This window comes from Pimephales promelas, chromosome 8 (genome assembly GCF_988280905.1).
Source record: "Pimephales promelas chromosome 8, fPimPro1.hap1.1, whole genome shotgun sequence".
Lineage (NCBI taxonomy): Eukaryota > Metazoa > Chordata > Actinopteri > Cypriniformes > Leuciscidae > Pimephales > Pimephales promelas.
In genome coordinates, this window is record NC_142776.1 from 18,154,972 (window position 1) to 18,181,118 (window position 26,147).

General features: G+C 37.3%; 3 protein-coding genes across 8 annotated transcripts; all 3 read right to left on the reverse strand.

Moving 5' to 3' along the window:
• Positions 1–190: 190 nt before the first annotated feature.
• On the reverse strand, positions 191–3,397 carry sumo2a (small ubiquitin like modifier 2a). Its single transcript, XM_039691542.2, has 4 exons — positions 3,272–3,397; positions 1,495–1,623; positions 761–832; positions 191–663 (listed from the first exon to the last, which is right to left on the reverse strand). The coding sequence occupies exons 1-4, from the start codon at positions 3,290–3,292 to the stop codon at positions 601–603; spliced, it is 285 nt and encodes a 94-aa protein (XP_039547476.1). The 5' UTR covers positions 3,293–3,397; the 3' UTR covers positions 191–600.
• A 1,030-nt stretch (positions 3,398–4,427) lies between these two features.
• gga3a (golgi associated, gamma adaptin ear containing, ARF binding protein 3a) lies at positions 4,428–20,671 on the reverse strand. Of its 5 annotated transcripts, none has more exons than XM_039691548.2 (17): positions 20,531–20,671; positions 19,639–19,723; positions 19,160–19,235; positions 18,971–19,069; positions 18,679–18,802; positions 17,753–17,850; positions 15,843–15,923; positions 14,836–14,973; positions 14,673–14,754; positions 14,456–14,566; positions 14,066–14,317; positions 11,848–11,933; positions 11,560–11,723; positions 10,980–11,239; positions 10,689–10,858; positions 10,450–10,560; positions 4,428–4,576 (listed from the first exon to the last, which is right to left on the reverse strand). In XM_039691548.2, exons 1-17 carry the CDS (start codon positions 20,568–20,570, stop codon positions 4,466–4,468), a joined length of 2,088 nt encoding a protein of 695 aa, XP_039547482.2. In that variant the 5' UTR covers positions 20,571–20,671; the 3' UTR covers positions 4,428–4,465. The 5 variants fall into 5 exon arrangements, with proteins under 5 accessions (XP_039547482.2, XP_039547481.2, XP_088990234.1 ...); XM_039691547.2 differs by having other exon boundaries at positions 10,980–11,242; XM_089134108.1 differs by lacking the exon at positions 20,531–20,671 and adding an exon at positions 20,331–20,459 and having other exon boundaries at positions 10,980–11,242; positions 18,971–19,082.
• A 752-nt stretch (positions 20,672–21,423) lies between these two features.
• On the reverse strand, positions 21,424–26,147 carry mif4gda (MIF4G domain containing a). 2 transcript variants are annotated; one of them, XM_039691714.2, is made up of 6 exons: positions 26,051–26,147; positions 25,694–25,767; positions 25,492–25,601; positions 25,159–25,314; positions 24,973–25,065; positions 21,424–22,342 (listed from the first exon to the last, which is right to left on the reverse strand). In XM_039691714.2, exons 2-6 carry the CDS (start codon positions 25,755–25,757, stop codon positions 22,115–22,117), a joined length of 651 nt encoding a protein of 216 aa, XP_039547648.1. In that variant the 5' UTR covers positions 25,758–25,767; positions 26,051–26,147; the 3' UTR covers positions 21,424–22,114. The 2 variants fall into 2 exon arrangements, with proteins under 2 accessions (XP_039547648.1, XP_039547649.1); XM_039691715.2 differs by having other exon boundaries at positions 25,694–25,772; positions 26,051–26,110.

Here is a 26,147-nt window from a genome sequence, read left to right on the forward strand (position 1 = left end):
CTTCTTGAGGATCTGTAGGTAATTACACTATTTAGAATAGTTATGAGTCCCTCAAATTATATTAGATTCCACAAGGTGTATGTAAACCACAAATGAATCTAAATAAAAGCATGGAAACCCAATGTCCCGTTTAACCATGTTGCTATTTCCATTAAATGTAATGCAGAAAAAGAAAAAAAAAAGCCTCAAGTTGTTTTGTAAAACAATTTTATTCCAACACAAAATCTTATCAACATTTCAACTCACAACACAAGTCACTAAATAAAATTAGCCTGAGTACAAAAGAGAAATACATCAACATATATAAAATATTTATAAAAAGTCCAATGGCTCTGAGCAAACAAAACAGTACTTTAGAACCGACACTGACCTAAGTTCTAAATACCAAATCTGATGACTGATCAAAAGCATTTTAGTCTTAACACATGAAATACATCAGTGTTTACACAAATATATTTTAAGAAAGCCATTCATCCGATTTGGGACAGCTGATGGGCATTTTAGAGCGCAGGTTTTGGCAAGGTGGAAGGAGGTCAGCCTATTAAAAGAAATGCCGGGGACAGAGAGGAGGACATGATGCTGGAGGGCAGTGGTCCGTATTTACATCAGGCCCCCAGTCTGTTGCTGAAATACATCAATTGTATCCTCATCCTCCATTTCCAACTGCAAATAGAAAAAAAAAAAATTAATAAAACACTATAAACGATATGAATAATTTAAACATGGTGACATCCAGAACAGGTCATATCAGTGACTTTACCTGAGCTGGTGTGTCAGTCTCATTAATTGGCTGCCCATCAAACCGGAATCGAATCTGACGCATTGATAGCCCCTGTGAACAGATCAAATGTTGACTTGACTGCTTAAGCATGCTGGAGACACTTTCTTGCCATTGAGATGGAGTAAAAGTGTCCCAATAAACTTGAATTCACCCCCCTGAGTTGGGTGCATTTGCATCAAGTTGTTAGAGCGGATGATGGTGGTGGTATTGGTAACCAACACTAAATAAAACACCATCAGCAAAAACAGCTGATCAGTCACAGGGTTTAATGTTCACTACATCAGAATTTATTCAGCAAATGCATTTCCATCTGCCATTATTCGCATGAAATCTTTTTCACACTAGTCAATGACCACCAAGTAAGAGTAAAAGCTTTTTTGAGAATTTAACATTCCATCACTTGTTTCTGATGCAATACTTCAAAATGATCTCATCTGTATAAGGGTGAAGGGTGACAAACCTCATCTGTATAAGGGTGATGAAAGCATAGCTATTGGTTGCAAACACATACAGTACGTATCTGCAACCAATAGTTATGTTTCCATAACCCTTATACAGATGAGATTTGCATACAACTTATAACCAATTATTTCCAGACATTCACATCTTTACCCATCTCCAAGTTGGCAGGTATGGACAACCTGTGCATGTAAAGGATGATGGTTTATGTAAAGGAAGGTAAATGATGCAGTTGAATAATAAAATAATTTTACCTGTCTCTCACAATATGCTTTCATCAGTTTGTTGAGGGGTGTGTGCCTCTTGATTTTGAACTGAACCACTGAGCCATCCTGCCCAGCAACTTTCAGATTGATGTGGTCGTTCTCTGTTTTTACACCCTCCTGACATGAAAAGTAAAACACCAGTTATCATAAATAGATCAAATGAACATCAAAAGATAAGTAAATACCTGCTTTGCCAAAATTATGTAGTAGACTGCAGCATATTGGAATCATAAGCATATTCAATAAAAGGTTTCACAAAGCTAAAGTGACAAAACAAGTTCTTTTACTCATCTAAAATAACACTGTCCTCCAAAGTCTAAACTTTTGGACACCATGGTTTGATTTCACAGACAGGGCTTAGATAAAGCCAGGATTATCTTAATGGGCTATATGCACACATAAGTTCCGCATTTGACGTAAGGATGCTCGTCCATTTCCGGTTGTGTAGATTAAAGCGGAGGAAAACCGGAGAAAACGGGATTATGGCAGAGTCTTCAATATTTACTGTCCTCCCGTCTTTGAAACGAAACGTACATATGTTTAGATGTAATTTTATATATAGTTATGTTTATTTAATATAATTTAAAAAAAAAGCATAAACACAACGAGGGGAGTCTGTTTTATCTGTTTTTGTGACTAACGTTTCATTAGTATAACCATGGAGTATAAAATTCAATATAAAATCTCGGTATTGCATTGGACTCTATGATCGGCGGAAGTTATCGAGCATCCTTAATCCTTCACCGGAAATAACGCCGTGCATAGAGCCCATTAGGACATTTAAGTAGCTTTTATAAATCTGCCTCAGAAAAAAAAAAAAATTAAACAAAACAATGTCACTGACATTTAAGACACGAGTATGCAAGTTGCTTTCAGTTAAAACAGCTCGAACAAACATTTTCTTGGACTAGGCTTTTACTTTATCTGAGAGAACCGAGGGTTGATGTATTGAACCACAGAACAGCAATAAAAAAAAAAAAAAAAAAAAAAAAAACAAATGGCCATTTTCTTTTAGTAACTTACAGATTTTAAATTAAGTGATTTGTGAAGAGCAGTGGTCGCAAACATGTCTTAAGGACCCTCACCCACCATTGCATATTTCTCTCATCAGTCACTTTTCACTTTTCTAGTCTCTAACTTGCTACTGAACAACTGATATTGATTTAGATGTGGTCAATATGGAAAAATGTGCAGTGGCGGGGGCTCCTCTGTATAGGTTTGCTCCTCTGTATAGGTTTGAGAAGCACATTTCCAATGTGACACGACTTTTTTAAAAGTTATTTTCAAAAAAATAAATAAAAAAAATGAAGTCTGTCGATACATGATTAAATGCACAAATGGGACAAAAAGGACTCACACAACGCGTTTGTTAAACCCACGATGCAAGTCTGCACTGACGGTAACGTACTAATTCGCGAGTCCAGAGCTTTGCGCGCGAAGTCAGTGAGCTCGCGAGAAACTGCTGTGGACACTGCGCGCTTCCAAAATATAGTGCTTAACGTTAATATACGCATTGTCTTATCACTTGCAATGTTGTATGAGGTGTGAGCTTTCTATTACGGTCTACGGTTGCGAGGCACATTAGCGAACTGGATAATTAGCGCGTTAGCATTATGGAATACCATCACCATTTCACAAAGAAACTGAATAAATTAACAAAAAAAAATGAGAGAAAATAAACTCTAAAAATCCCCGATTAATCATATAACAAAGAATTGTCGTGTTTATAAAAACATTTATTTAGAAAAAAATCCTGCACACGCACCTTTGGTTTCTCGTCTGCCATGACTGCCTCTGCCTCTCACGAAAGCGCGTAATGTCGCCGGAAATGACGACAATTTAAAAGGGACCACTTCCGGAATCCCATACCCTCCCCTTGATTTAACAAAATCACGAATATCCCCAGCTTTTTTAAAACTGAGTGTGAATGATTTGACAAAACCAGTAGCAACCAATATTGATATACATAGCATAACACAACACATTGTTCATAACAATATATTTATTTGACTTTAAAACAGTATCTAACTTTTATCAGAGTCTAAAAAGAACAGTATCATTGGAATATTTGTGAAGCTCTTCTTCAAAATAACTTACAAGTCAAATTAATAATCAGAGTAGGCTCCTGGACACATTCAGTAGGCTACAATAAAATAATACTGAGGCATCTGCTGTAAAAAAAAAAAAAAAAAAATCCATACAAAAGTCACCAACACATCTTTAAAAAGTCTAATTTTATAATATAAATAATTGCATATGTAATAACCCTAAAGTGAAGTGTAAAACATGTCATTTAAAACATCAAAACCGGCCTCCTGTCCAATTACACACCCACACATTAAGAAAATCGGACAACTCTGCATATAGGCAATTCCTTCCAGTTGTGTAAAAAATGAAATAAAGTGAAAATTTACATCCAAAAACACAGAAGTCAAAGTATGCTTTGCACACTCTTTTCCCCTCCACACTTCCCTGTGTGAATTACTGTTATCTACCGAGTTTCTGCTTAATGACAATAGACAAAGTAAACTTGGCTTTAATCCAGTGAGGCCAGCCATGTCAAACACCAAGAATCTGATAAATAGTAATGAAATAAATATGTAAAACCCAGAAATAACATCAATAAAATTCACATAAGCACTAACCCAACTGGTGCATCACATCACAGAGCAGAGATTAAAGGATAGAAAAATTGTAACCTGTCCAAGTGGTGGCTGACAACAAAATGACCCATTACTATGCAAACTGCTTATGTTAATGACAACAGAACCTATTGAGTACCTAAAACCAGCATATCAAGATATGTGGGGGATTACTCAAAGATTGGGATTTATAAATGTAACATCCAGTGTGTCAAAGGTAAAGTCCTGGCCAGAACATATCTTTGAGACACTGTCGAAGGCTCATTGATGCTCACTGTGTTTTCCATTTCTCTTCATGAGTAACAGTGTGTACACAGCTATAAATGACCCCATCTTTCTACTGGAGGGAACTTGTCTATCTCTCCAGACTCCGTGACCTGTCGATCTCCAAGGATGAATGTCAGCTTGTACCTCATTCTCACTTTCTCCTGCAAAACAAACGCATACAATTATTTACGCAGTCATTGAGTTTGTCAGAAATTTTATCACATAAACATTAATAATCTATTTTTATGGCCACAAGTACAACAAAATCTAATAACTAATATTGCAGGGATTAGCAATGTAGTCATTCTCAAAATATGGTGACAAACATGACAATTGACTTTTCAGTGATGAAAGATTTCAAATATTCAAGAAGTTCCATATAAAAGCATTCCATAACATAAGCTGTTTTTAGCAATTCAATTCAAAACATAAGCTGTTTTTAGCAATTTTGTACAATAAAAAACAACAAAAAAACAAAATGCCTTGTCCTAGTTATTAACTAGTAACCCACAAAAAGACAGTCTTTTTTCACAATGCAAAATACTCAGGGGATCACAGGAACAACATAGGAGAAGCGTAAATCATAGATTAACACCCAAACAAGAATCGACAGAACTCACACAGCCAATACACATGGGAATGGTAATTAACAGAACTAGGTGCGTAGTTAAATCAAGAACCATGGAAACAAAGGCTACATCCGAAATTGCATACTTCCTTACTATATAGTTGGCAAAAAGAGTAGGTGACAAAAGGAGTATGGCCGAATTCACAGTACTAATAGAAGATTAGGCAAAAAGAGCCAGGATGACCCATTTCCGGCGGGATTCTGAAGTGTGCATACGATGGACACTTTACTATCCCATGAGGCCACAAGAGAGGATTTATTAATGATACTGACAGCATGGTACTGACATATAAAGATATAAAGAATTTTTTTTAGCAGTTGTGAAAAAATTACTTATTCAAAATAAGTAAGGTAAACTGAACGTGACTGTGAAAGTTATTTAATTTTTGAATTTATTTTCCAAGGTTAGGCATTAGTGCAAGGTCTGACAAGTTTGCAACAACAACAAAAAAAGTAAAACAATATAAATATTAATATCAATTTATTTTAAAATAAAGTTTGTCAAAAGTTATTAATTTATCATTTTTTTATTAATATCAATTTTCTTTTAAAGGGGTCATATAATGCCATTTTTATACAAGTTAATTGGATTATTTAGGGTCTAAATGAAAACTTTGTAATATACTTTTATTGAAAATTCATCATTAGTATTTTAAGAAAACACAAATTTTACCTGGTAAAAAACAGCTCTTTTTTTCAGCACGCCGTTTCAGTGCATATGCCTTTAAATAATAAGGAGCTTCGCTCACCCCGCTCCTCTGTTTTGCAAGCGCTTTGACATAACGCATGTGGAGTGTTGCCTTGACAACAGTTGAGGGTATATTTTGGAGAAAGAATGGCAGCGGGAGTCTCTATGGACACATCCGTGCAACTGTATAAATTTGAAACAGACCCGGAATAAGATGACAGGCACAATGAAGTTCGACGATTAAAGGCACACTATGCAGGAATTCCGTTTTTGTCAAACAATGACCCCTAGAGTTGCTCTAGAGTACTTGTATTTAATGCTACTGTCGTAAATACCACTCACGCAGAGCGTCTCTGCCATAGGCTGGTCTCTGCACTCACAGCCTGATACCCATTTGAAGCTGTTATAATAATGCACAAATTTTGCATAGTGTTTATTTTTTTGCTTTAAATAAGAGATCTAGCGCTAAAATTTTTTTTTGAACTCAAGCTGAGCGCTCATGTCTGCTGCTACCAGTGTCATGGATACATTATGTTTCTTGTGGCGGAGAGGGCACAGTCTTCACTCAATCTTCACAATCTATCGCAGTTGCAGAGCCTCCTATTCATTCCGGTGAAATCACAACATAAAATGCACAAAAATGTGTCCCTGCTTGATATAGACTGTAACCACTGATGAACATATTCAGTTTTGATGAACATATTCTGTAACCTCTGACACCATTGGAAAAAGATCTACCACTAGACCATTAAAGAACTCGAACAAAACGTGCGGATTGATACATTTACATTTACAGGTTGAGCAGAGAGACTCATACTCTTTTCCTTTATCTAGTCTCTTCAGACCACGTTTTCTTTGCTTTTTCCACCGTCGAGTATCACGTCTGAAATGCGCGCAAGTGTCTTCGTGCTTCATGATGTGGTTGATGTGTGTGACGTCCTTGCCGTAAAAAGCATGTTGTGATTCTCGCGAGATTTGTCGGCGGCTCTCCTCTCAAACTTGCATTGCTGGTTTTTCCAGCAGCGCCCCCCCCAAGCTTTACTACCAGGATGATTCGCGGTACAATGAGTTTGTTTACCAGCGAAATGACTTTGAAGCTGTTATATTAAGGTACAATTCTTGCATAGTGTGCCTTTAAGGCTCACACAGGACATTTCTGAATGGTTGGTTAACGTAACGTCACTTTGATCTTTCTTTGTTCTTTGGCAGGGTAGAGTAACTTAGTGAGATGTACGAACGCTATGTGTTTACTGATGTATATGTACTCAGTTTGTAATAACACAATAACTATGACGCATTGTTCATTATAATGTGAGAACGTCATACAGTGGGGCCAAAAAGTATTTAGTCAGCCACTGATTGTGCAAGTTATCCTACTTAGAATAATGAGAGAGGTCTGTAATTTTCCTCATAGGTACACTTCAACTACGAGAGACAAAATAGAAAAAATAAATAAATAAATAAATAAATAAAAAAAATCCAGGAAATCACATTGTAGGGTTTTTAAAGAATTTCTTTGTAAATTATGGTGGAAAATAAGTATTTGGTCACCCACAAACCAGCAAGATTTCTGGCTCTCACAGACCTGTAACTTCTTCTTTAAGAAGCTCTTCTGTCCTCCACTTGTTCCCTGTATTATTGGCACCTGTTTGAACCCGTTATCTGTTTAAAAGACAAGCCTCAAACAGTCAGACTCCAAACTCAACCATGGACAAGACCAAAGAGCTGGCGAAGGACATCAGGAAGAAAATTGTAGACCTGCACCAGGGTGGGAAGAGTGAATCTACAATAGGTAAGCAGCTAGATGTGAAAAAAATCAATCGCGGGAGCAATTGACCTTTCGCTGGCCCCTCCCACAAAATGGCCATTGTCCAATCACACATCATAGCAACCGTTACTGTGTGAGCTGTTCCGTCAAACAGTAAGCGGTGCGCCCACGGCGTTTGTAAATCGGACACATGATACCCCGAGAGATTGTCTGGAGAAGTTGTGTTTTTTCCCTTTCTAAAGCCCAAAACACAACGCGAGCGGTGCCTAAGATGTATTAAACAGTGTGGACGCCCCAATTCCAGTTAAATGTGTCGAACATGGTTAACTCGTCTCGCGTGCAGCGTGCGTGCGACTGAGATTAGTCAAAGAAGCACGGAGAAAGCAGATCAAGAGGATCCATAAAGGACTTACTGTACATTTTCTAAAGGGTTGTTGTTAACATACCATGATATTCTCTGGGAAAATGAGCAGCAGTCAGCTAAGTTAGCAGTGCAGCACCGTAGACTACAGTTTAGAGAATGTTCGCAACGGGGAAAGCATGAAGCTTACATGACAACATCAGTTCATATATCAATATCGTAACGAATAGAAATAACCTTAAATAACGTATGGTTCTTTGCCTCTTTCCGTCTCTTATGCATAACGTTAGTTACTTTTTAAACACGAAAATCGCATTCAGCATGAGCATGACACGCAGGGTGTGGTAATGAACAACCTGCTTGTTAAAGCGAACGTGTACTCCTGTATCGGAGGCAAAATGAATAAATATGCAGCGCAAGTTATATATTTCGAACTCCAAACAATTAGCCACTGAACCAGTTTATAAAATCTTCAAGGCTGTGCTGGTTGCATTGAGGTAACTTAGCATGGTCATGGGGTTTTTCTGATTTTTCTTGAGACTGGTAAGCATTAGCATCAATAGTAGTCGTGTCTCATTCATTTCTTAATTTTATATTTGGAATAAATCCCTCCACCGCATACCGTAACCCCTTTTGCTTCGATCTTGCTTGATATCGCGGAGGTATTGCTCCAAAAAAGGTCACTGACACGCACGGGAATACCCTTTGCCGTCATGGCAATCTGTCGCGCTGCCCGTGTTTGACCATTTGTTTGACGGAGGTAGCAACAGTAACTAAGGGGGGCGGGGCTCGGCGAAAGGCTAATTGTAAGAAAATGGATGACATACAAGACCACTGATAATCTCCCTCGATCTGGGGCTCCACGCAAGATCTCATACCGTGGGGTCAAAATGATCATGAGAACGTTGAGCAAAAATCCCGGAACTACACGGAGGGACCTGATGAATGACCTGCAGAGAGCTGGGACCAAAGTAACAAAGGCTACCATAAGTAAAACACTACACCGAGAGGGACTCAAATCCTGCAGTGCCAGGCACGTCCCCCTGCTTAAGCCAGTACATGTCCAGGCCCGTCTGAAGTTTGCCAGAGAGCATATGGATGATCCAGAAGAGGATTGGGAGAATATCATGTGGTCAGATGAAACCAAAATAGAACTTTTTGGTAAAAACTCAACTCGTCGTGTTTGGAGGAAGAAGAATGCAGAGTTGCATCCCAAAGACACCATACCTACTGTGAAGCATGGGGGAGGAAACATCATGCTTTTTGGGCTGTTTTTTTGCAAAGGGGACAGGAAAACTGATCCGTGTTGAGGGAAGAATGAATGCGGCCATGTATTTTAAGCCAAAACCTCATTCCATCAGTGAGAGATGAAAGGTGGCTGGATCTTCCAGAATGACAATGATCCCAAACACAACGCCCGGGCAACTAAGGAGTGACTCCGTAAAAAGCATTTCAAGGTCCTGGAGTGGCCTAGCCAGTCTCCAGACCTTTTGTGGAGTAAGAAAATTTGTGTTTGAGTCCATGTTGCCCAGCGACACCCCCAAAACATCACTGCTCTAGAGGAGATCTGCATGGAGGAATGGGCCAAAATACCAGCTACAGTGTGTGCAAACCTGGTGAAGACTTACAGGAAATGTTTGACCTTTGTCATTGCCAACAAAGGTTATGTTACAAAGAATTGAGCTGAACTTTTGTTTAAAAATCCTACACTGATTTCCTGGTTTTTTTTTTTTTTCATTTTGTCTCTCATAGTTAAAGTGTACCTACGATGAAAATTACAGACCTCTCTCATCATTCTAAGTAGGAGAACTTGCACAATCAGTGGCTGACTAAATACTTTTTGGCCCCACTGTACATAGGAAACATGCTTTAATGTACCCTGAGTGTAAACCTTAGCCACATTCATCATCAGGCGTGCAAGGGATTTGCAAAGATTAATGTGCAGCAGGGACATGAATAGTTGGTACTGATTCTTTTTTCAGGAACAGCTTCTTAGCAAAACCAGCTTTACACTGAGTCTGATCCACCAGCAGTCTGGTGAGAAATGATTTGCGCAAACATGAAAGCATTGACGTTGCTCGTGGGGAATATTCCCTTCGAAAACAAAACTCTTCTTTAGCTGTTCGGATTTAGGAACATCAAAATGACTGCTGTGTTCATTATTACACCCAAGAACAGAACACCAATCGCTTAGAAGCCATTGTCCATGCGCTGGAGCAGAATATCGTCTATGATGACAGCTCACTCAGGACAGGTCTGTGCTGAAACACTGTCAAATCAACAATCGTGGGAGGGGCGTCCGACCATGTGATGTCACACGGTAGAACGGCTCGATTTGAGGCAAGGAAAAACATATAAGGATATTAAAACAAAAACACAGGATAGATATTTATCATTATATGATGCTTGTGTACAGGCACTGCCAACGCACATTTCAGTACAATCAACTTGAAAAAGTGCATGTACCATTATATGACCCCTTTAAGCTTAAGTTTTAGTATTTATAACTATCCGCTTATAAAAATGATTTAGGTGTATGGAATGTCCTTATTAAGATTAGTAAATGTGTATGTGTGTGGCTTTCTTCACCTTCAGTGGGTTAGCCAGGAGCATGATCTGAGTGATGGAACTGGGGGGCATGAAGGGGGTAAAGGGAACCATTTCTGTTCCAGAAGGGGGCTGCAGCTTCACTCTCATAGACTGTCAATTACAAATCACAGAGTTAAAGTCAAAAATTCATTAATCAAAACCATCTGAAACCAAAAGCTATTCAGTTTAGCTTCCATATACTTCAGAAGAATATTAAAAATACGTTTTGTGCCTCTCACCTTTGGCACAGCTGCCTGAAGGACTACATTCCTCACTAACAGTGGTGCTGTGTTCAACATGGACACCACAATCACCAGAACATCAGGGCGACCAGGTGGATGGTCGGTAGCAAAGTGCAACAACACACGAACACCATCCTTATCGTAGGCGGTCACTGGACTCTCCTTACCTGTGAAAACACAAAAGGAAAAACACAGTTCTAAGCCTTACCAAAACAGGCAAGTCATTAAGTCTAGAATAACTGCTATACAGTAGATCTCACAGAATCCATTTTCATGTATAGGCCTTACTTGGTTTAATGGACTCCAGTGGAACAAAGACAGTGTTTAGGGAGATGTCCGAGCCTGAGGGTGTGTGACTGGTGGGTAGTGTTGGAGACAGGGATTTGAAGAGAGGGCTGTCTGGGGTGAAGCTCTGAGGTTTGGCAGAGGATACAGCAGAAGGCACAGGTGTTACTCCAGCAGGAAAACTGAATGTGGTAAATGCAGGATGGATGTTCTCTTCCCAAGCTCTAAGTTCTCTGCCGCCTGAGCTTGAACATTTGGACCGGCTGCTTCATATAGAAAGAACAAACAATTAGTTGTATTTAAAAGGAACGAGACACTTCACAAGCAGTTCTCCAATCACAATAAAAGGCTCTAATAATAGAGTGTGCACATGCTATTATTAAACTGCTTCGTCTGTGAACAACTAACATTTACCAATGGCATCAGTCGTCTCTAGAATATATATGGGAGTAAAAAAAATTCCCTATAATTTGCAAAGCTTCATTTTCAGCAGCCATTACTTCAGTGTCACATAATCTGTCAGAAATCATTCTAATATGTAATAAATGTTTTTTTTTTTAATTGCTACTTATTCTCTCACTACCTATTATCCTTGTCCAGGTCCAGCATAGAAAAGTCTTTACTGCTCTGCTGGAGGGAGTTTTCAAAGCTTGTGACTGAGGTAGCTTCAGAGGTTGGTGGCGCTGTTGAGATTAGAGGATTTAATGGAGCAGAGCTGAAGAGGAGGTCAATCACTGGTTTAGACGTCTGTCATTACAAAAAAAAGTTAATGGGTAGATATCAAACATAAAATACAGAGTCTCTAGGCATATATTTGAAATTCATTACACAATAAAATTATATATAGGCTACAGCACTCTTGTAATCTTACTTGTGAAGAAATCCACTGATTGCTTTGAGCTTCTTTTGTATTCTTTTCTGCTGACTTCTTTGATTTAGAGTCCAGGCAACCAAGGCCTGAAAAATAGTGTTAAACACTGAGATTGTTTTAAAATTGATGACTCTTACTTATTGAATTTTAACAAATTTATAGAAAATTATGTTATATTATACATAATACTTACAGTCCCGCTCAAAGGTTTGAGGTCAGTAAGATTTTTGTTAACAAAGCTGTATTTATTTCATTATAAAAATGACTATTTGACAGTAAAAACTGTAAAAAAAAAAAAAAGCATTAATTTGTGAAATATTATTATAATTTAAAATAACTGTTTTAATTAAAATAAAAAAGTATTTTTTTGTAAAAGGGAAAAACTTCATATACAACAGCCATTATATGACTCTTCAAGGTTACATGATCCAAATAAAATCATTCTAATATGCCGATTTGGTGCTGCTCAAGCTACTTTTCTCTCTTCTTTTTATTCTTCCTCTTATTATTAAAACAAATATTGTGCTGCTTAATGTGGAAAGAGTGACATTCACAAAAGTAAAGAAGACTCATAACTATAGCAAGAGAGAGAGTCAAAAGGTAGGTATCGTTTGATAGAACACTTTTTTACATTTTTAGAAAATATAAATTACATTAGGACATTCTCGTGCTAAGAAACTGACTGTAATTTATATTTTGTGTATCAGTACACTCAGAAACTGGCGGGCAGTACACTCGGTTTTAGAGGGACTACTCAGCACTTGTTAAGAGTAGATCAAAATTTGCATTAAAAAGCTGAGTTTCTAAGCTTTAAAGGGGACATGTAAAATCCACTTTTTTAGCCCTTAAATGCATTTTGTTGTATATTTAGAGCGTTTATAAGCACAGAAAAGATGAAATTATTCTCTTCAGGTGCTTCGTTTATATCTTTATATTCTGTTTGTCATATTTTGCAACCTGTTCAGTTTTTTCTGTTCTCTATGACGTTTTTTGAACAATTACATCACAGTATTTGCAGCAGAACTGACAAATAAGGACATTGACTACCGGCCCAACACTTCGAGCAATGCGCCATTATTATTTCTCACTACGATTTTGTAGTCCAAGCTCAATGATGCAGAAGTTACGAGAGGGCAAGTCAAAATGTTCGGTTGTTGGACGTACGTTAGTGACTCGAAGCACTTCAAGGATTCCAACTTCAACAACCTCCGTCAGTATAAAGAAGGGTTTGCCGATCGACTTCGTCTGAATGAGAGGTAAATTCCTTCTATGTTTGGAGACGACGAACAGAGCATTTCGATAAGCTGTAAATATCGTTATAAAAATAAAGTACTTTACTTTCTTAAAACACATGGTGGTCATGGTTTAGCAGTACCTTTGTCTTTCTTTGTTTTTGTTTTGAAGTAACGTTACACGTCTGCAGTATTATTGTTCTTGAGTTTCATCAATGGTCATTTAGCTACGTTGTTTTCTAATACTTTTCTAAACGTGTCATACTATCAATACAGATTTTTAGTGGTGAGATTAGACCGTAGTCATTTATCTTGTCAGTGTGCTTGTTTTAACAAGAGAAATAGTCGACTTTCACTTATAACACAATACAGTAACATACCACTGCAATACATCCATATGAAGATTGTTCTGCAGGTTCGTCATCATCTTTTTCAAATCGCTCGCTCTGGCTCGAACATGTAAAGCTTGATGGACAAGTCTTCCATTGTTGACATTTTGTTAACGTGTGAATAAATATGTTCTTGGAAGCTATAGTATATAATCGTATATATCTCTAATCAAAGTACAAAAATGGCCGAACGGGGTGGAGTTGAACCGACCGTGAACTCAGCGACCTGGAGAGCGGGCGGGGTGTGACACATCTCCTTTTTATTTAAAGAGGCTGCTTTAAAACGAGTTGTTCACAGATGCACATCAGAAAAGGGGTAGAAAAGGGGCCTGTGGACCTATAATAATAAGGACCCAAGCATTGCAGTTATGCTTTACATAGACTATAATAGTAATAATGAATGATTTAAAAGCATGATATGTACCCTTTAAAATGAAACCTATTTTTTTGTTATTCCATTCAGTGGTTGCTTAGTAATTTGATTATGATTTTTTTTTTTTTTTTTTTTTTACCACCAGCAGTACACTTCAGGTTTAAGGGGTTAAATACATTCCAAATAAAATCATACATGGCAAAATAATCTAAAGTCATCTTTACCTAATGAACCAAGTTCTTCATCCAGAAGAGAAAGACTGCTGGGAAGCTGGCTTGATGGAGGACTGATTTGAAAACTTGACGATCCAGAGGACGTGTTGGAAGAGGAAGGCTGAGCGGCAAGTGTGAGGAGGTCAGCAGGAAGGGACTCTGAGTGTTGGGGTGGAGTCAAACCATGTTTGAGGGGTGAAGGGGATCCCAAGTCCAAATCAGCCAAATCAATCAAAATCTCAGAAGAGCTTCCGTCATTGGGGTCTAAGAAAATTAGAAAACAATTGAACTGCATCTTCAGATTTGTAGGTTCATAAACCATGCAAAGCTCTTTGGATAATTCAGATACAGTATGCAAAATCTAATGTGTAAATTGTAACAATTCTGGTACATAATGCATACGTTTTGAGGCTGTTGAACCTGGTATGTCAATCACAATGGTCTGTCCTTCAACCATCTTTTTATAGGAGTTGATTACACGTGAGAGATCATCACTAGCGTGTAAAATATCACCTGCACCAAAGACCACAAAGTACATGTAAAGGAGAGGAAGTTATTTGGTTCTAATATATTATTGGCTTAACACCTAATTGAGTTTTTATTTACTAATGTGTGTTACCTAAGGCACCGTCATCATCCTCTGTCTCGGTGGCGAGTCTGAAGACAGCGGTTCGAAGTTTGTCACAGTCATTATAAAGATCCTATGAACATACAGTTGCACATGGTCAATTACGTACAAATGCGAGCCAAGTCTAGCAGTGACTGGATATAAAAGGGCTCACCGTTAGAAGTTCTTTGTCCGCTTGTGTCGACTCATCTCTTTTGAAATGATTTAGCATCTCATTTAGGAGCTTCACACTGTTGTTCACCTCCTCTAGGGTGCTGGCACGATGGGAAGCTTTCTGTTGTATAGCCTCATCCTGAAAGCAAAATAAGAGGGCAGTAAGCCATTTTAAAAATGCATATGAATTATTGCAAGCACAACCATCAAGGGAGTAAACAAAAAAGGTAATGACCCACATGTTAATGACTTGAATACACTACTTCTACCACTTCTACCAAAACTCATTTTGATACTTTTTGGTATAATATTTTATTATTATTTTGGTTGCACTTTATTGTACAGTCTGTGCACATCCATGTATTTAAAGTGTACTTATCTAAGAAAGTACTGGTTAATATAAGGTAACTACATGGGTTAAAGTTAGGTTTAGGTGTAGGTTCAGGGTTAGTACCTAGTTATAACCCAGTTATTGTAATAGCTGTAAGTAGTTCATAGTATGTACATGGGGAACAGGACTGTAAAATAAAGTGCTACCATTATTTCTTACAAAACTGTTTAAACCTGCTTAAAATCAAGCAATAAACGTGCAGAAAAAAAAAACCCTTTAAAATTGGAATTATATAATAGTAGACCTGACCATCACAGTTGTGTGTCAAGGTCAACAAATAATATCAGAGTCATATTAGTCTAATCAAATTTCAGATCATTTTCCCTTTTATAAAAATATTTTATGAAAATGACATGTGGTGGATCTCCAAAAAACATAACACTAAATAATGTTTAGAAATACTTTTTAACGTTAAATGAAATAACGGAAAGAAAATGTTATTGCTTTATTTTTTTTAATGTTTTTCAAAGATATATGAAGCCATTAATATAAATAGTACATTCCAAATAGTACATAGTACATTTTTTTCATTGATATTTGAAGGATTTACTTTTTGTCAGTGAAATATTAGTTTTGATTTGTTTTTTAAAATAGCATAAGATTATTCAAGCACTTACCTCTTTGACCATGCTTTTGATAATGCGGTTGGCTTCTTGAAGATCCTCAGGCTTTTTACTCTTAAGAAGTTCTGCAAGACGCTGCAAGGAAATGTTTAGAGATAAGACAATGCTTTACAATTTTACAAAACAATTACCCATAAAAGAATATTGTAGGTTCAATACAAGTAACGCTCAGTCAACTCAGCACAGCAGCATTTGAACTTAAAAAAGAGAACTCCAAATGATTCTTTTTTTTAAACAAAACATCTGTTAAAAAATAGTTTAAGCTGTCAAGATGTTTAAATCAGCATTTTAGGATTTACGGCCAAAGTATACCTCAGCTTTTATGTGTACCGTAAAACTTTAAATAATAGCCGAGTCCCAAATAGACACACCTGGTAAATAAAAGACATTTTTTTGTTTCGGTTTGTATTTAATCTTCTAAAACCCGTCAAATCATCCGCTTTTTGGGCAGCCCCCAAAGCAAATTTTTGGCCCACCAAAGCATTTTTTGACTGGTGAGTGATGTAGAATAACTGCTGCGCTTGATAGGGCGAATCGATCAGAGAGAGCGTGCACGCACTCTCACGTCTTCAAACAACACGCGCGCTGTCTTGCTCTCTCTCCCTCGCGCATATTAATCAAAATCAATTGGCTTTATGCACAGCTTCCTGAACTTCAGCCAGCTCCTTTGTTTCCTGTCTGCCATTATTGGAAAACCTGATTAATTCAGGTGTGCCTGACCTCAGTAGTCACAACAACAATAATTAGACACACCTGAATTAATCAATTTGTCCAATAATGGCAGAAAGGAAACAAATGGTTGAAGTTCAGGAAGTAGTGCAGCTGTGCATAAAGCCAATTGACACAATACTGTAAGATTGGAAGACCGCAGTTTCACGAGAAGCATTTGGAGATTTATAGAGATTAGAGCCTTTAGGCCTACACTCAATGAACAACATCTCAACACTAAATTATAAAGGCCTGTCTCATATAGACGCCTGTCTCAAATACAAGCCGGTGCAGATCGACGATTTGGGAAAATAAAAGCCCGGGCTATTATTTGAAGTTTTACAGTATGCAAGGGCCTGTGTACAGTGACACAAATTTTGCCACCAGAATAGTATAGCCTGATTTTTTTAACCATGCATAATTTGTATGCACAGGTCGCACATACAGAATGATCTCATGAAATGGTGCATGTATGACACGCCAATTTGTATTTCCATTTTTGGCGTGCTATGAACACGCATAATCACTTTTCAGCGTGTTTATGAATGCCGTTGACTTAACGTTATATTACTGTATATATAACTATATGACCTAACCGTCACTGGGGTTAATACCATTTATGAGTCTTCCCCTACCATCCTAGGGAAAAAAATATCGCTCCCCTGATGTAGATCTACATTTTGCTTTGTTTCGCTCGACATTTAATGGCGTGTACACACACACACACGTAATCACTCGGACATTTAACGGCGTAGACATACACGCGTAAAGCTCAAAATGCGTTTAGATAACATGCCACTTGACTTGAAAGTGTCGTGTATGTTTACAAAAAAGTCATGATGTCATGTTGGTCAGTCACACCAACAAAATCTGATGTAACTTCTCACATAAAAAGGTTAGTAAGTAATTTGATCACACTAAAAATCATATTAACACATGTTTTTATATCTTATGCTACACAATTGAAACAATGGGCATTTTTTACATTTATATTATGGATTGGCTCCATTCACTTCCATTGTAAGTGCCTCAACCTAGACATTGTAACTTTTGCTTTTTTATATATAAATAAGAAACAAACAAACAATTGTTCTTCTGATCATCAATATTATACAACAAACATGGTCAACTGAGCCTAAATTGAACTGAACCTGGAATATTTCTTTAAGTTCTAATACTGTAATGCGTTTCTTCACCTTACTCTTTTCCTCATTGTCAAACACTGGATTATTGGGCTTTGGAGAGGGAACAAGGGTCTTGTCCACAGGAACCTCTGGGTCTTCTGTTACAATACCTATGAAAGAATGTTACAAAGACTAAACAAGACAGTCTAGTAAAATTGGAAGAAAGAAAATAAGGCCATGTCCACACTAATACGTTTTCGTTTGAAAACGTATATTTTTCTCTCCGTTTTGGCCTTCCGTCCACACTGAGACGGCGTTTTAAGTCAACAAAAACGTATCGTTTGGAAAACGCTCTCCAAAGTGGATAAATTTGAAAACGCCGTTTTCGCGTTGTAGTGTGGACAGTGAAACCGGAGGTATTTCAAAACGATGACGTAAGTTTAGTCATGTGATCCATGTAGTACCATTAGATATTCATGTTTATCGGTATTGTGCCTGTTATGTGTTATTCATTTTTACACTATTGCTAAAATATGTTACTTTCTATGTTACTTAACATGTGCTATTCTTCATAGCACAGTACTGCAAAGATAACAGATAATGTACTCTACTCACATTTGCTGTCCTGCGGCAAAACAGGAGAGCAGTTGCGTTTTAGACCAAACATATGGTGACTGAATGTGACCTGGACGCATCCGTGATGGTGAGATATTTTGCTAAATAAAATTATCCTGTTATTTTGCGATGACATTATTATTTAATTTCCCATCTGTATCATCTCAGTGAGCTTTTGTGAAGTTTCACGCATGCGCAGTAAAGTGAATTTAGAAGTTCCTCATCCACACTGAAACGTCGGAAAACACCTGAAAACGCTAGTGTGGACGGAGAGCGTTTTTAAACGAAAACCCCGTTTTCAAATGTATCCGGATTAATGTGGACGTAGCCTAAGTGGGTGAGATTCTTATAAATGCAAATGCTTATATTTGTGACGAAAGAACCTTGCATCTTTAGCATCTGATAGGCCTCTCTGATCTTTGCCTCATCTGGTAAAGCAACTGACCAGCTGTAGAGCAACTCTATTACTTTAATCTTCACTTGTTCAGATACTCTGTCTCCCAAATACTGCAGGATATAAAAGGGCAAAGTTATTATGGCGGTATTGCTTCTGTAATGGATGGTACCTACAAATTTGGACAAAAAAATCATGCATGTTTTGAATAACTTGAAGGTGGGTTAAGGAAGACAGAATTGTATTTTTTTTTTTTTTGTATAAACAATCTTTTAACTTACCTTAGGTGAAACTACTTTAATGAGTTCATTTAAAAATCTAAATTTTCCAACTTCATTATGAAACCTCCTCCCACAATTCTTCATGCAGGCTTCTAAAACCTGTAAGAACAACCTGAATTTAGTTAGTCAGTCACTATATTAAACATACAACATTTGGTAAATTTTAGAGACTAACAGAGATAAACTCACAGTTAGTGCTTGTAATGACTCCCATTCTTGTGGTGACTGGATTTTGTGTGCTAATAATCTGACTGATATTTGTGGGCTGCAAGTTACAGACACAATTCTCAAATCAGTGATTCATAAGAACACACAAAAACTTTACAGTTGCTGTATTACATCATCATCCTAACTTAAAATCCTATCTTATCTGCTCAAGCCTGGAACAAAGTACACAATTGTTGAAAATCAGAACAGATTTGAAAACAACAGGCATCATACATTAAACGACTGCCACTGATTTTCAGCAACTAACGTTGACTCCTCTCCTGACTGTAAACCGGGGGCAAAAGTCATGTGTATTTATTATAACCATGGTAATTTCACTTTGCCTTTGCAAATATATTTTTTTTTCAAATCTCAGGTCAAGAATTATAATAAGATGCTTTAATAATACAGCCTCAGATGCTCAAGTAAAGACACTTTCATTAAAGGTAAACAAAACATACCCTTCAAGTTCCTTATTGATTTGGTCACAGAATCCAATTATGTACTCCCATTCCTCCTGTCGGTTTGACGGATTGGTGGATTTGTCTAAAAAACAAAACAAAACAAAAAAACAATCAAACTAATATCAATATTTTTGAATGGAAATGAATTACTCTTATTTTTTACTCTTGTTCTGCTTACATTTAAATTGACAAATTCATTAAAAAACAAATATCATAATATTTTATGCAAGTAGAAAACAGCTTTTATCCAAATCAAGGAATATTTATAACAATACAAATGCACATTAATACAATGCAGCCTCAGGAATAAACAATAAACAAATTAATTTAGCAAAATGTAGCTCAATTTAGTTTAGTGTTGATTCAATTCAGCTCACTGTAACTTAGTGTTGCTAAGTTTGTCGATAATGAAACAACTTCAAAGGCAGATTTAGTATCGATAGACAAGGCACTTTTATAAGTGTAACTATGCAACGTGGGACGTTTTCTACTTAAAAAACAGAACGTGTTTCAGAATCAGAGCTAACAATAATGATGCGCAAAGTTATAGCTGTTTAGACAAAAGCCGTTCAAAATGAGTTTAATTGAAAGGTGATTGAGTTTGCAAGTCGGCAAATGACTCAAAATCTAAACATTTAGGGGCATAATGGGACCAAATATTCTGCCAATTTACGCATTAACCACCATACCCTAAACGCTGGCTAGGTTGGGTCAGTCCATCCTCCAACCCTCATGACATGTCAGTGTAAATATCACAGACACGCCAAGACATGAGAAAACAACTGGTCCCAAACAGCATCCGTATATGGCTGTTCTACGTATCTTAAAGACTATACCGAGTAAAATTAAACCATATTCTGATAATGTATTAGCAAGCATGAATACTCACTTAGCCATGACTCCAGTGACTCTCCTTCCGGATCCGCCATGATCTCACAAATGCATAACTAACTGACGAGAGGGAACTACACAACAAGCCCGTCATGTGACATTCTCGTGCCTCAGTGTGAATCAGTGGCCTGTGGTCTTCCGAATGGAAGTTCTTTAATGTAAATAATTAATGTTGAAATATTCTTTTCACAAATATGTACCTCCCCCCTATAATAGTCCTGTAACCAAATGTTGTCAAACCATTTATTTCATGATACAATATATCATTTGTGGTATAAAACAATAATTAGGAAGAACAAATTGATTTAGTACTCGTGTACCACCAGGTCTGAGATTTTAAGATTTTGGCTTGTGAGCGTTTGTGATTTAGCTAGTTTTCAAGTGATGTTATTAGCAAGTCATTTGCTCTAGTCTGAATCTGATTACAAATTCTGTAATTTTCATGTAAAGCTCTAATTTAAATGAAATTAGCGCTATAGTTTTAAAGTTACATTTTAATTTGATTAGTATTTGTACGTTTGTATAAATTATATGTATGGTGGGATTTTTTTTTATAACTAAAACTTTACAACTTGAATAGGGTTGGTGTGCTGATAGTTTTGTCATATCTAATTGTACTAATTTGGCACCATTTATAATAATTCTTAAGTAACTTAGAACTAAATTACAATTTAGTCAAATTTGTTTAAAAAAAAAAAGTTTATTTTCTGAACTAGCTATTCCGCACCAATTTAATTTGAAAAATGAGTACACCTTGGCTAAAGAGAGACAGACTTTTCAATTTCTAAGGTAAGTTGTTACATGATTTCTGTATTATAATCATTTTTATAATTATTCTTTTTAAACTGTATATCAGGAGAGAGAGAGAGAGAGAGAGAGAGAGAGACAGACTCAAAACAGCAGCATTTATTTAGTCTATTAATCTCCAATTTTGAAAACAAAAAAAAAAAACAAAAACATAAGAGCAGCCAACATGATTGAACATTTTTTTCATATAATAGGCCCAAACAGAAACTTTAACAATGTAAGCTATTTTAAAATTACTATAAAATTAAGAAACTTTTACAAGGTATCCTAATGTGCTAACAACAAAGGTAAAAGTTAGAGCATCTACCACAGATATTGCAACAACCCTTCACTGTAAAAAAAAAAAAAAAAAAAAAAAATGCAACTGTACAAAAAACAGTGTTCACTGTATGAAACTTCAACAAATAATAATAAAAAAAAATTATAAAATAAAATAAAAAAAACTAGACAGAAAAGACAACTGCCATTCATGTATACTGCTGGTGGCTCACAGGTTTGCGGCTGGTAGCGATTGCTTTTCTTATTGCATGGAATCATCACCCAGAGGCAGATTTAAGACACTAACCTCAAAATAGAACAAATCCTGACCGTTCTGAACTAAACCCAAACGCGGAACACAACACGTGCAGATGCATGAACACCAGCTTTGCCATACCGCTCCACAGTACTAGTACATGGGGTTTCCACTTCTTTCTCCCATTAAGTACTCTTTAGGCCTTCTGTGAACATTGAACGCTTGAAACACGAATGCTGAACAAGGAACCACATTCTCTCCTCAGTCAGCTACTTCACTGTAGTAATACTTGTGTGCAGTTTCAGTGAGGGTCCAACCACTCGCCCTGAACTCCAAGATCTCCAGCAGCAAGAGCCTTGTCATGGAGCCGAGGTCTTGCTGAAGGAGAAAACCATCCCGCAGCATGTAAAAGAGCTGATTCATGCGCTGAGAGTTTGTTTGCTCCAGTTGCTCGCCCACACGATGAAGCTGTAAGACCAGACAGTCCACCTGTTAGAAACACAAAAATTCCTGTATTTAATTATTGTCATGGATTTAAATTAAGTCAAAGCTGAAATTTGTTACAAATGGCCAAAGAAATAGTCTTTTGCAACTTCAGAAATCATGTACTGTCAAGAGTATGTACTACATTTCCAAAAACTTCACAACCCTTAAAAAGTAGCATGTTCTGTAAAGTATGAACACAATCACATGCTACATTCGGCATAGGGATGTCAATGAGTAATTGTTCATAGAGGAGTAAGATTAACCAACTTTAAAAATATAATAGATAAATCAATAAAGCTAAAATGCATTCAGTAATAATGTGTGAAGGTGAAAATACAGCCTATAAAACCAACTGATGCTATAGTATGCATTACAACTTGACCACTAAATGTATATTTCAGAAAACTTTGCTCAGGCTTGTAAACACATCTGAACTACCATTAGGACGATCCAATTGCATTAAAGGTGGGTGTGCTCACGGTTTGTTCGTTCATTCACTACATCGAGGGCAGACAGAATAAACAGGAACTGCTTTCTAATTAAATACAGACTCCTGAATTTAAAGAACTTGGCAACACGGATGATATTTTTTCCTGTTTATTATTTAAGCTGCTTTGAACCGATGTGTATAATTGTATAAAGTGGAGTATAAATGCTGTGCCAAATTGCAGATCAGGTGTAAACATATCTACATATATGATCAGATGATTTCTTGACTGCTCCCTTCTAACCGCTGTCATTTTTGTTGAGCATTTGTTGTATTATTGAGAGGATAGCACACAGCATATATTTAAATATTCATCTAAACAACATTTGCAGGGTGGGCGGCATCTGAATGTTTAAAAACAGTATATTGTTACTCAGGTTTTTTGAACTTCCTTGAAGAACGAAAAAGAGCGAGTATGTCAGGGCCTTAAATCATCCAGAGTTTTTTATTTTATTACTGTTTTATGAATACTGGGAATTTGGATATTCCACAAAATTGCACAAAGCTACTTTGCCCTCTGGCATTCCTACAATCCTGACATTCCTTATTTAAAGGGTAACTAAACACTAAACCTACTTTTTTTTTAGTTAATGATCTGTAAGAATGGGGCTTTATTAATGCTGATCATTGATGCGAGTAACTTTTTTGACATTTGGGTATAAAGTATTGTATTTCTACAATATATGGTGTAAAAACGTCTGAGTGCTGCCCTCTTTAGTTTGAACGGTGGCTACTGCAGTTGAATTTTCCTATTGGATGTTTGTGGTTATTCGTGACATACACGGGTAAGCAGATTCCAGCTCACCACGCCCTTGGTACGAGCTGCCACGCCCTCGGAAATTTAAGTCATCTTGTTTCGTCAAAACCACTGCGAGTAAAGAGTTGATCAGGATAGAGCATTGTAACATCAATTTAGCATAGAATTTAGATATTTAGTTATTTTGATTATTTTGTGTAGCCTAGTAGTTAGTTAGTAGCATAGTACAGTTAGGATAGCTTCAAGTTAGTTTAGATTTATCTGTGTTTAGTACAGTGGTCAGGATGGTAACGGAATGGGCTCTATGCACGGCGGTATTTCCGGTGAAGGATTAAGGATGCTCGATAACTTCCGCCGATCGTCGAGTCCAATGCAATACCGAGAATTTATATTGAATTTTATACTCCATGGTTATACTAAAGAAACGTTAGTCACAAAAACAGATAAAACAGACACCCCTCGTTGTGTTTATGCTTCTTTTTAAAATTATATTAAATAAACATAACTATATATAATATTACATCTAAACGCATGTACGTTTCATTTCAAAGACTGGAGGACAGTAAATATTGAAGACTCTGCCATAATCCTGTTTTCCTCGGTTTTCCTCCGCTTTAATCTACACAACCGGAAATGGACGAGCATCCTTGCGTCAAATGCGGAATTTATGCATGCATATAGCCCATAGAGGTGGACATGGGCTTCTCCACACAGCTCGCGCTGAAAAGTGCCAAACACTGCTCCTCCTGCATGGACTCCACCACCGCAGCGGCGTCTTGATGTGAGTGATCATTTATATTTTAAAACACAATTTATGGTTAGGCTAAAAAACGCCGACGCATTTTGCTGGATTTTTTCACATAGCGACAAAATATCAATATGAATATATGCCTACAGAGAGCGCGTGCTATTGACATCAACTCAACAAAACTCATCAGATGCCGATTGCGATGCGGGAGTTAAGACCGCAGTTTGAGCCAGCGGCTTGAATTGATATGGGCCTGTGTCCACTTAGACAATTCTCACCCTCCTCCACTTCAGGTCCTCGACTTCAAATGACCACTCTGTTGCAAAACTCCTTGAGTCACTCTCCGTTTTAGAGTCTGACAGCACCTGTCACTACGGTCTCAGGTGCACGCCCCCCGCTCAGCCCTGTCCTTGGGTCGTCCCCTCTATCTCCGCTAGGGTCTGCCCAATTTCAGCATTTTTCAAAAATTGCCAGTGGGTGGAGTCAGGCTCTCACCAGGTTTAGTTACCCTTTAATTTGAAACAAGTTTATGACACCAATGCAGCAGACAGTCAAAAAATTATAATGTAAACGTTGACAGATAGATATTCCTTGCCAAAATAAAAATTTACTTCCAAATGTTTATGAGCCAAACCTTTTACCTCTTCCTCATTCATCAAGGCATCTGGCTGAGCCAACCTAAAGAGGCAGTCATATATTGGATCCACAAGGGCCACAACAGGAGCATTGTTTACCTAAAAAGAAGCAAGATAGTCAAACCTAGTCGAGGAAAAACAGACCATCCTATACAAATTAAAAACTGCCTACTTGCAACTGAGATATTTTACCTTGATATAATCAAATACGCTGCATATAAACGTGACCACACACACCCACTTGTCCACCGAACGATTTCGAATCTCTTCCCTGGCAGTGAACTCTTGCTGTAGACGATTCAACAGCTTTCGCCTGAATACACTGGATGCAGCTTTCTGGGCCTCTGCCTATTTAGTATAAAAGTTGATTCACAATGTAATAAAACAAAATACATGGCTTCAGTGGAGGTTCATTTCAAGCTGTGTTTTGCAGACAAAAACAAGTTGTTGGTTCATGAAAACAGCTTTGTGTTAGGGGGGTATATTAAAAGGTCACAGTTTATGAGCAACATAAGACAGGCTTACCTCAACTAGAGTATAACACATACGGCCAGCATCTTTACAGAACGAGAGGTCTTTCAATGACTGCTCTACAATGGCGTTAGAAAGCTTGTCCATATCAACTCTCTTTGGATCTGCGAGGGGGAAAAAAACACTTGTTCAAAGTCAAGCCAAATCATTTTTAATGGATTATAAGAGAAGTCAGGTAACGTTAAAGTTTACATACCGTTCATCGCTGTTTGAAGCATAGTCTGAGTTTCCGTATCAAAAGCCGTCCATGCGGAATCCATGCTGCTCGAACTTAGCAATAATATAAGCCAATGTAATAAAAAAAAAAAAACAGAACGACCACAGACAAAGACATTTATTTATCAAATGTATATACAAACAATTGAATTAGCGTACGTTACATGACAATTCAGAACATGCCAGCGATCGCTCGCGTGCATTGTTTATCTCTTTGACATCGCTGTGCTAAATTGTTTGGTAGTTTACAACTCAGAACAAATTGTAGATTCGTTAAGAAATTAATTTCTATTAAAACTATTGCAAAATCACAAAATGTCCAATAACACTTTCTTACTTCAAATGCGGAATCCTCGCGCGTGTTTGTTTCCTGATTGCGTGGACTGGTCAGTGCGCACGCGCCTTTGGACACACTTCCGTTTTTGGAAAGACTC

Coding starts and splice junctions, on each gene's coding strand:
- sumo2a (XM_039691542.2), bottom strand. CDS start 3,292: ATGGCAGACGAGAAACCAAAG. Junction 833..1,494: donor AAGCATATTGTGAGAGACAG/GTAAAATTATTT, acceptor ATCTGTTCACAG/GGGCTATCAATGCGTCAGAT. Junction 664..760: donor AGACTGACACACCAGCTCAG/GTAAAGTCACTG, acceptor TTCTATTTGCAG/TTGGAAATGGAGGATGAGGA.
- gga3a (XM_039691547.2), bottom strand. CDS start 20,570: ATGGCGGATCCGGAAGGAGAGTCACTGGAGTCATGGCTAA. Junction 19,724..20,530: donor GTCACTGGAGTCATGGCTAA/GTGAGTATTCAT, acceptor TTTGTTTTTTAG/ACAAATCCACCAATCCGTCA. Junction 19,070..19,159: donor AGTCATTACAAGCACTAACT/GTGAGTTTATCT, acceptor TTGTTCTTACAG/GTTTTAGAAGCCTGCATGAA.
- mif4gda (XM_039691714.2), bottom strand. CDS start 25,757: ATGGATTCCGCATGGACGGCTTTTGATACGGAAACTCAGACTATGCTT. Junction 25,602..25,693: donor GCTTCAAACAGCGATGAACG/GTATGTAAACTT, acceptor TCCCCCTCGCAG/ATCCAAAGAGAGTTGATATG. Junction 25,066..25,158: donor GCGTATTTGATTATATCAAG/GTAAAATATCTC, acceptor GCTTCTTTTTAG/GTAAACAATGCTCCTGTTGT.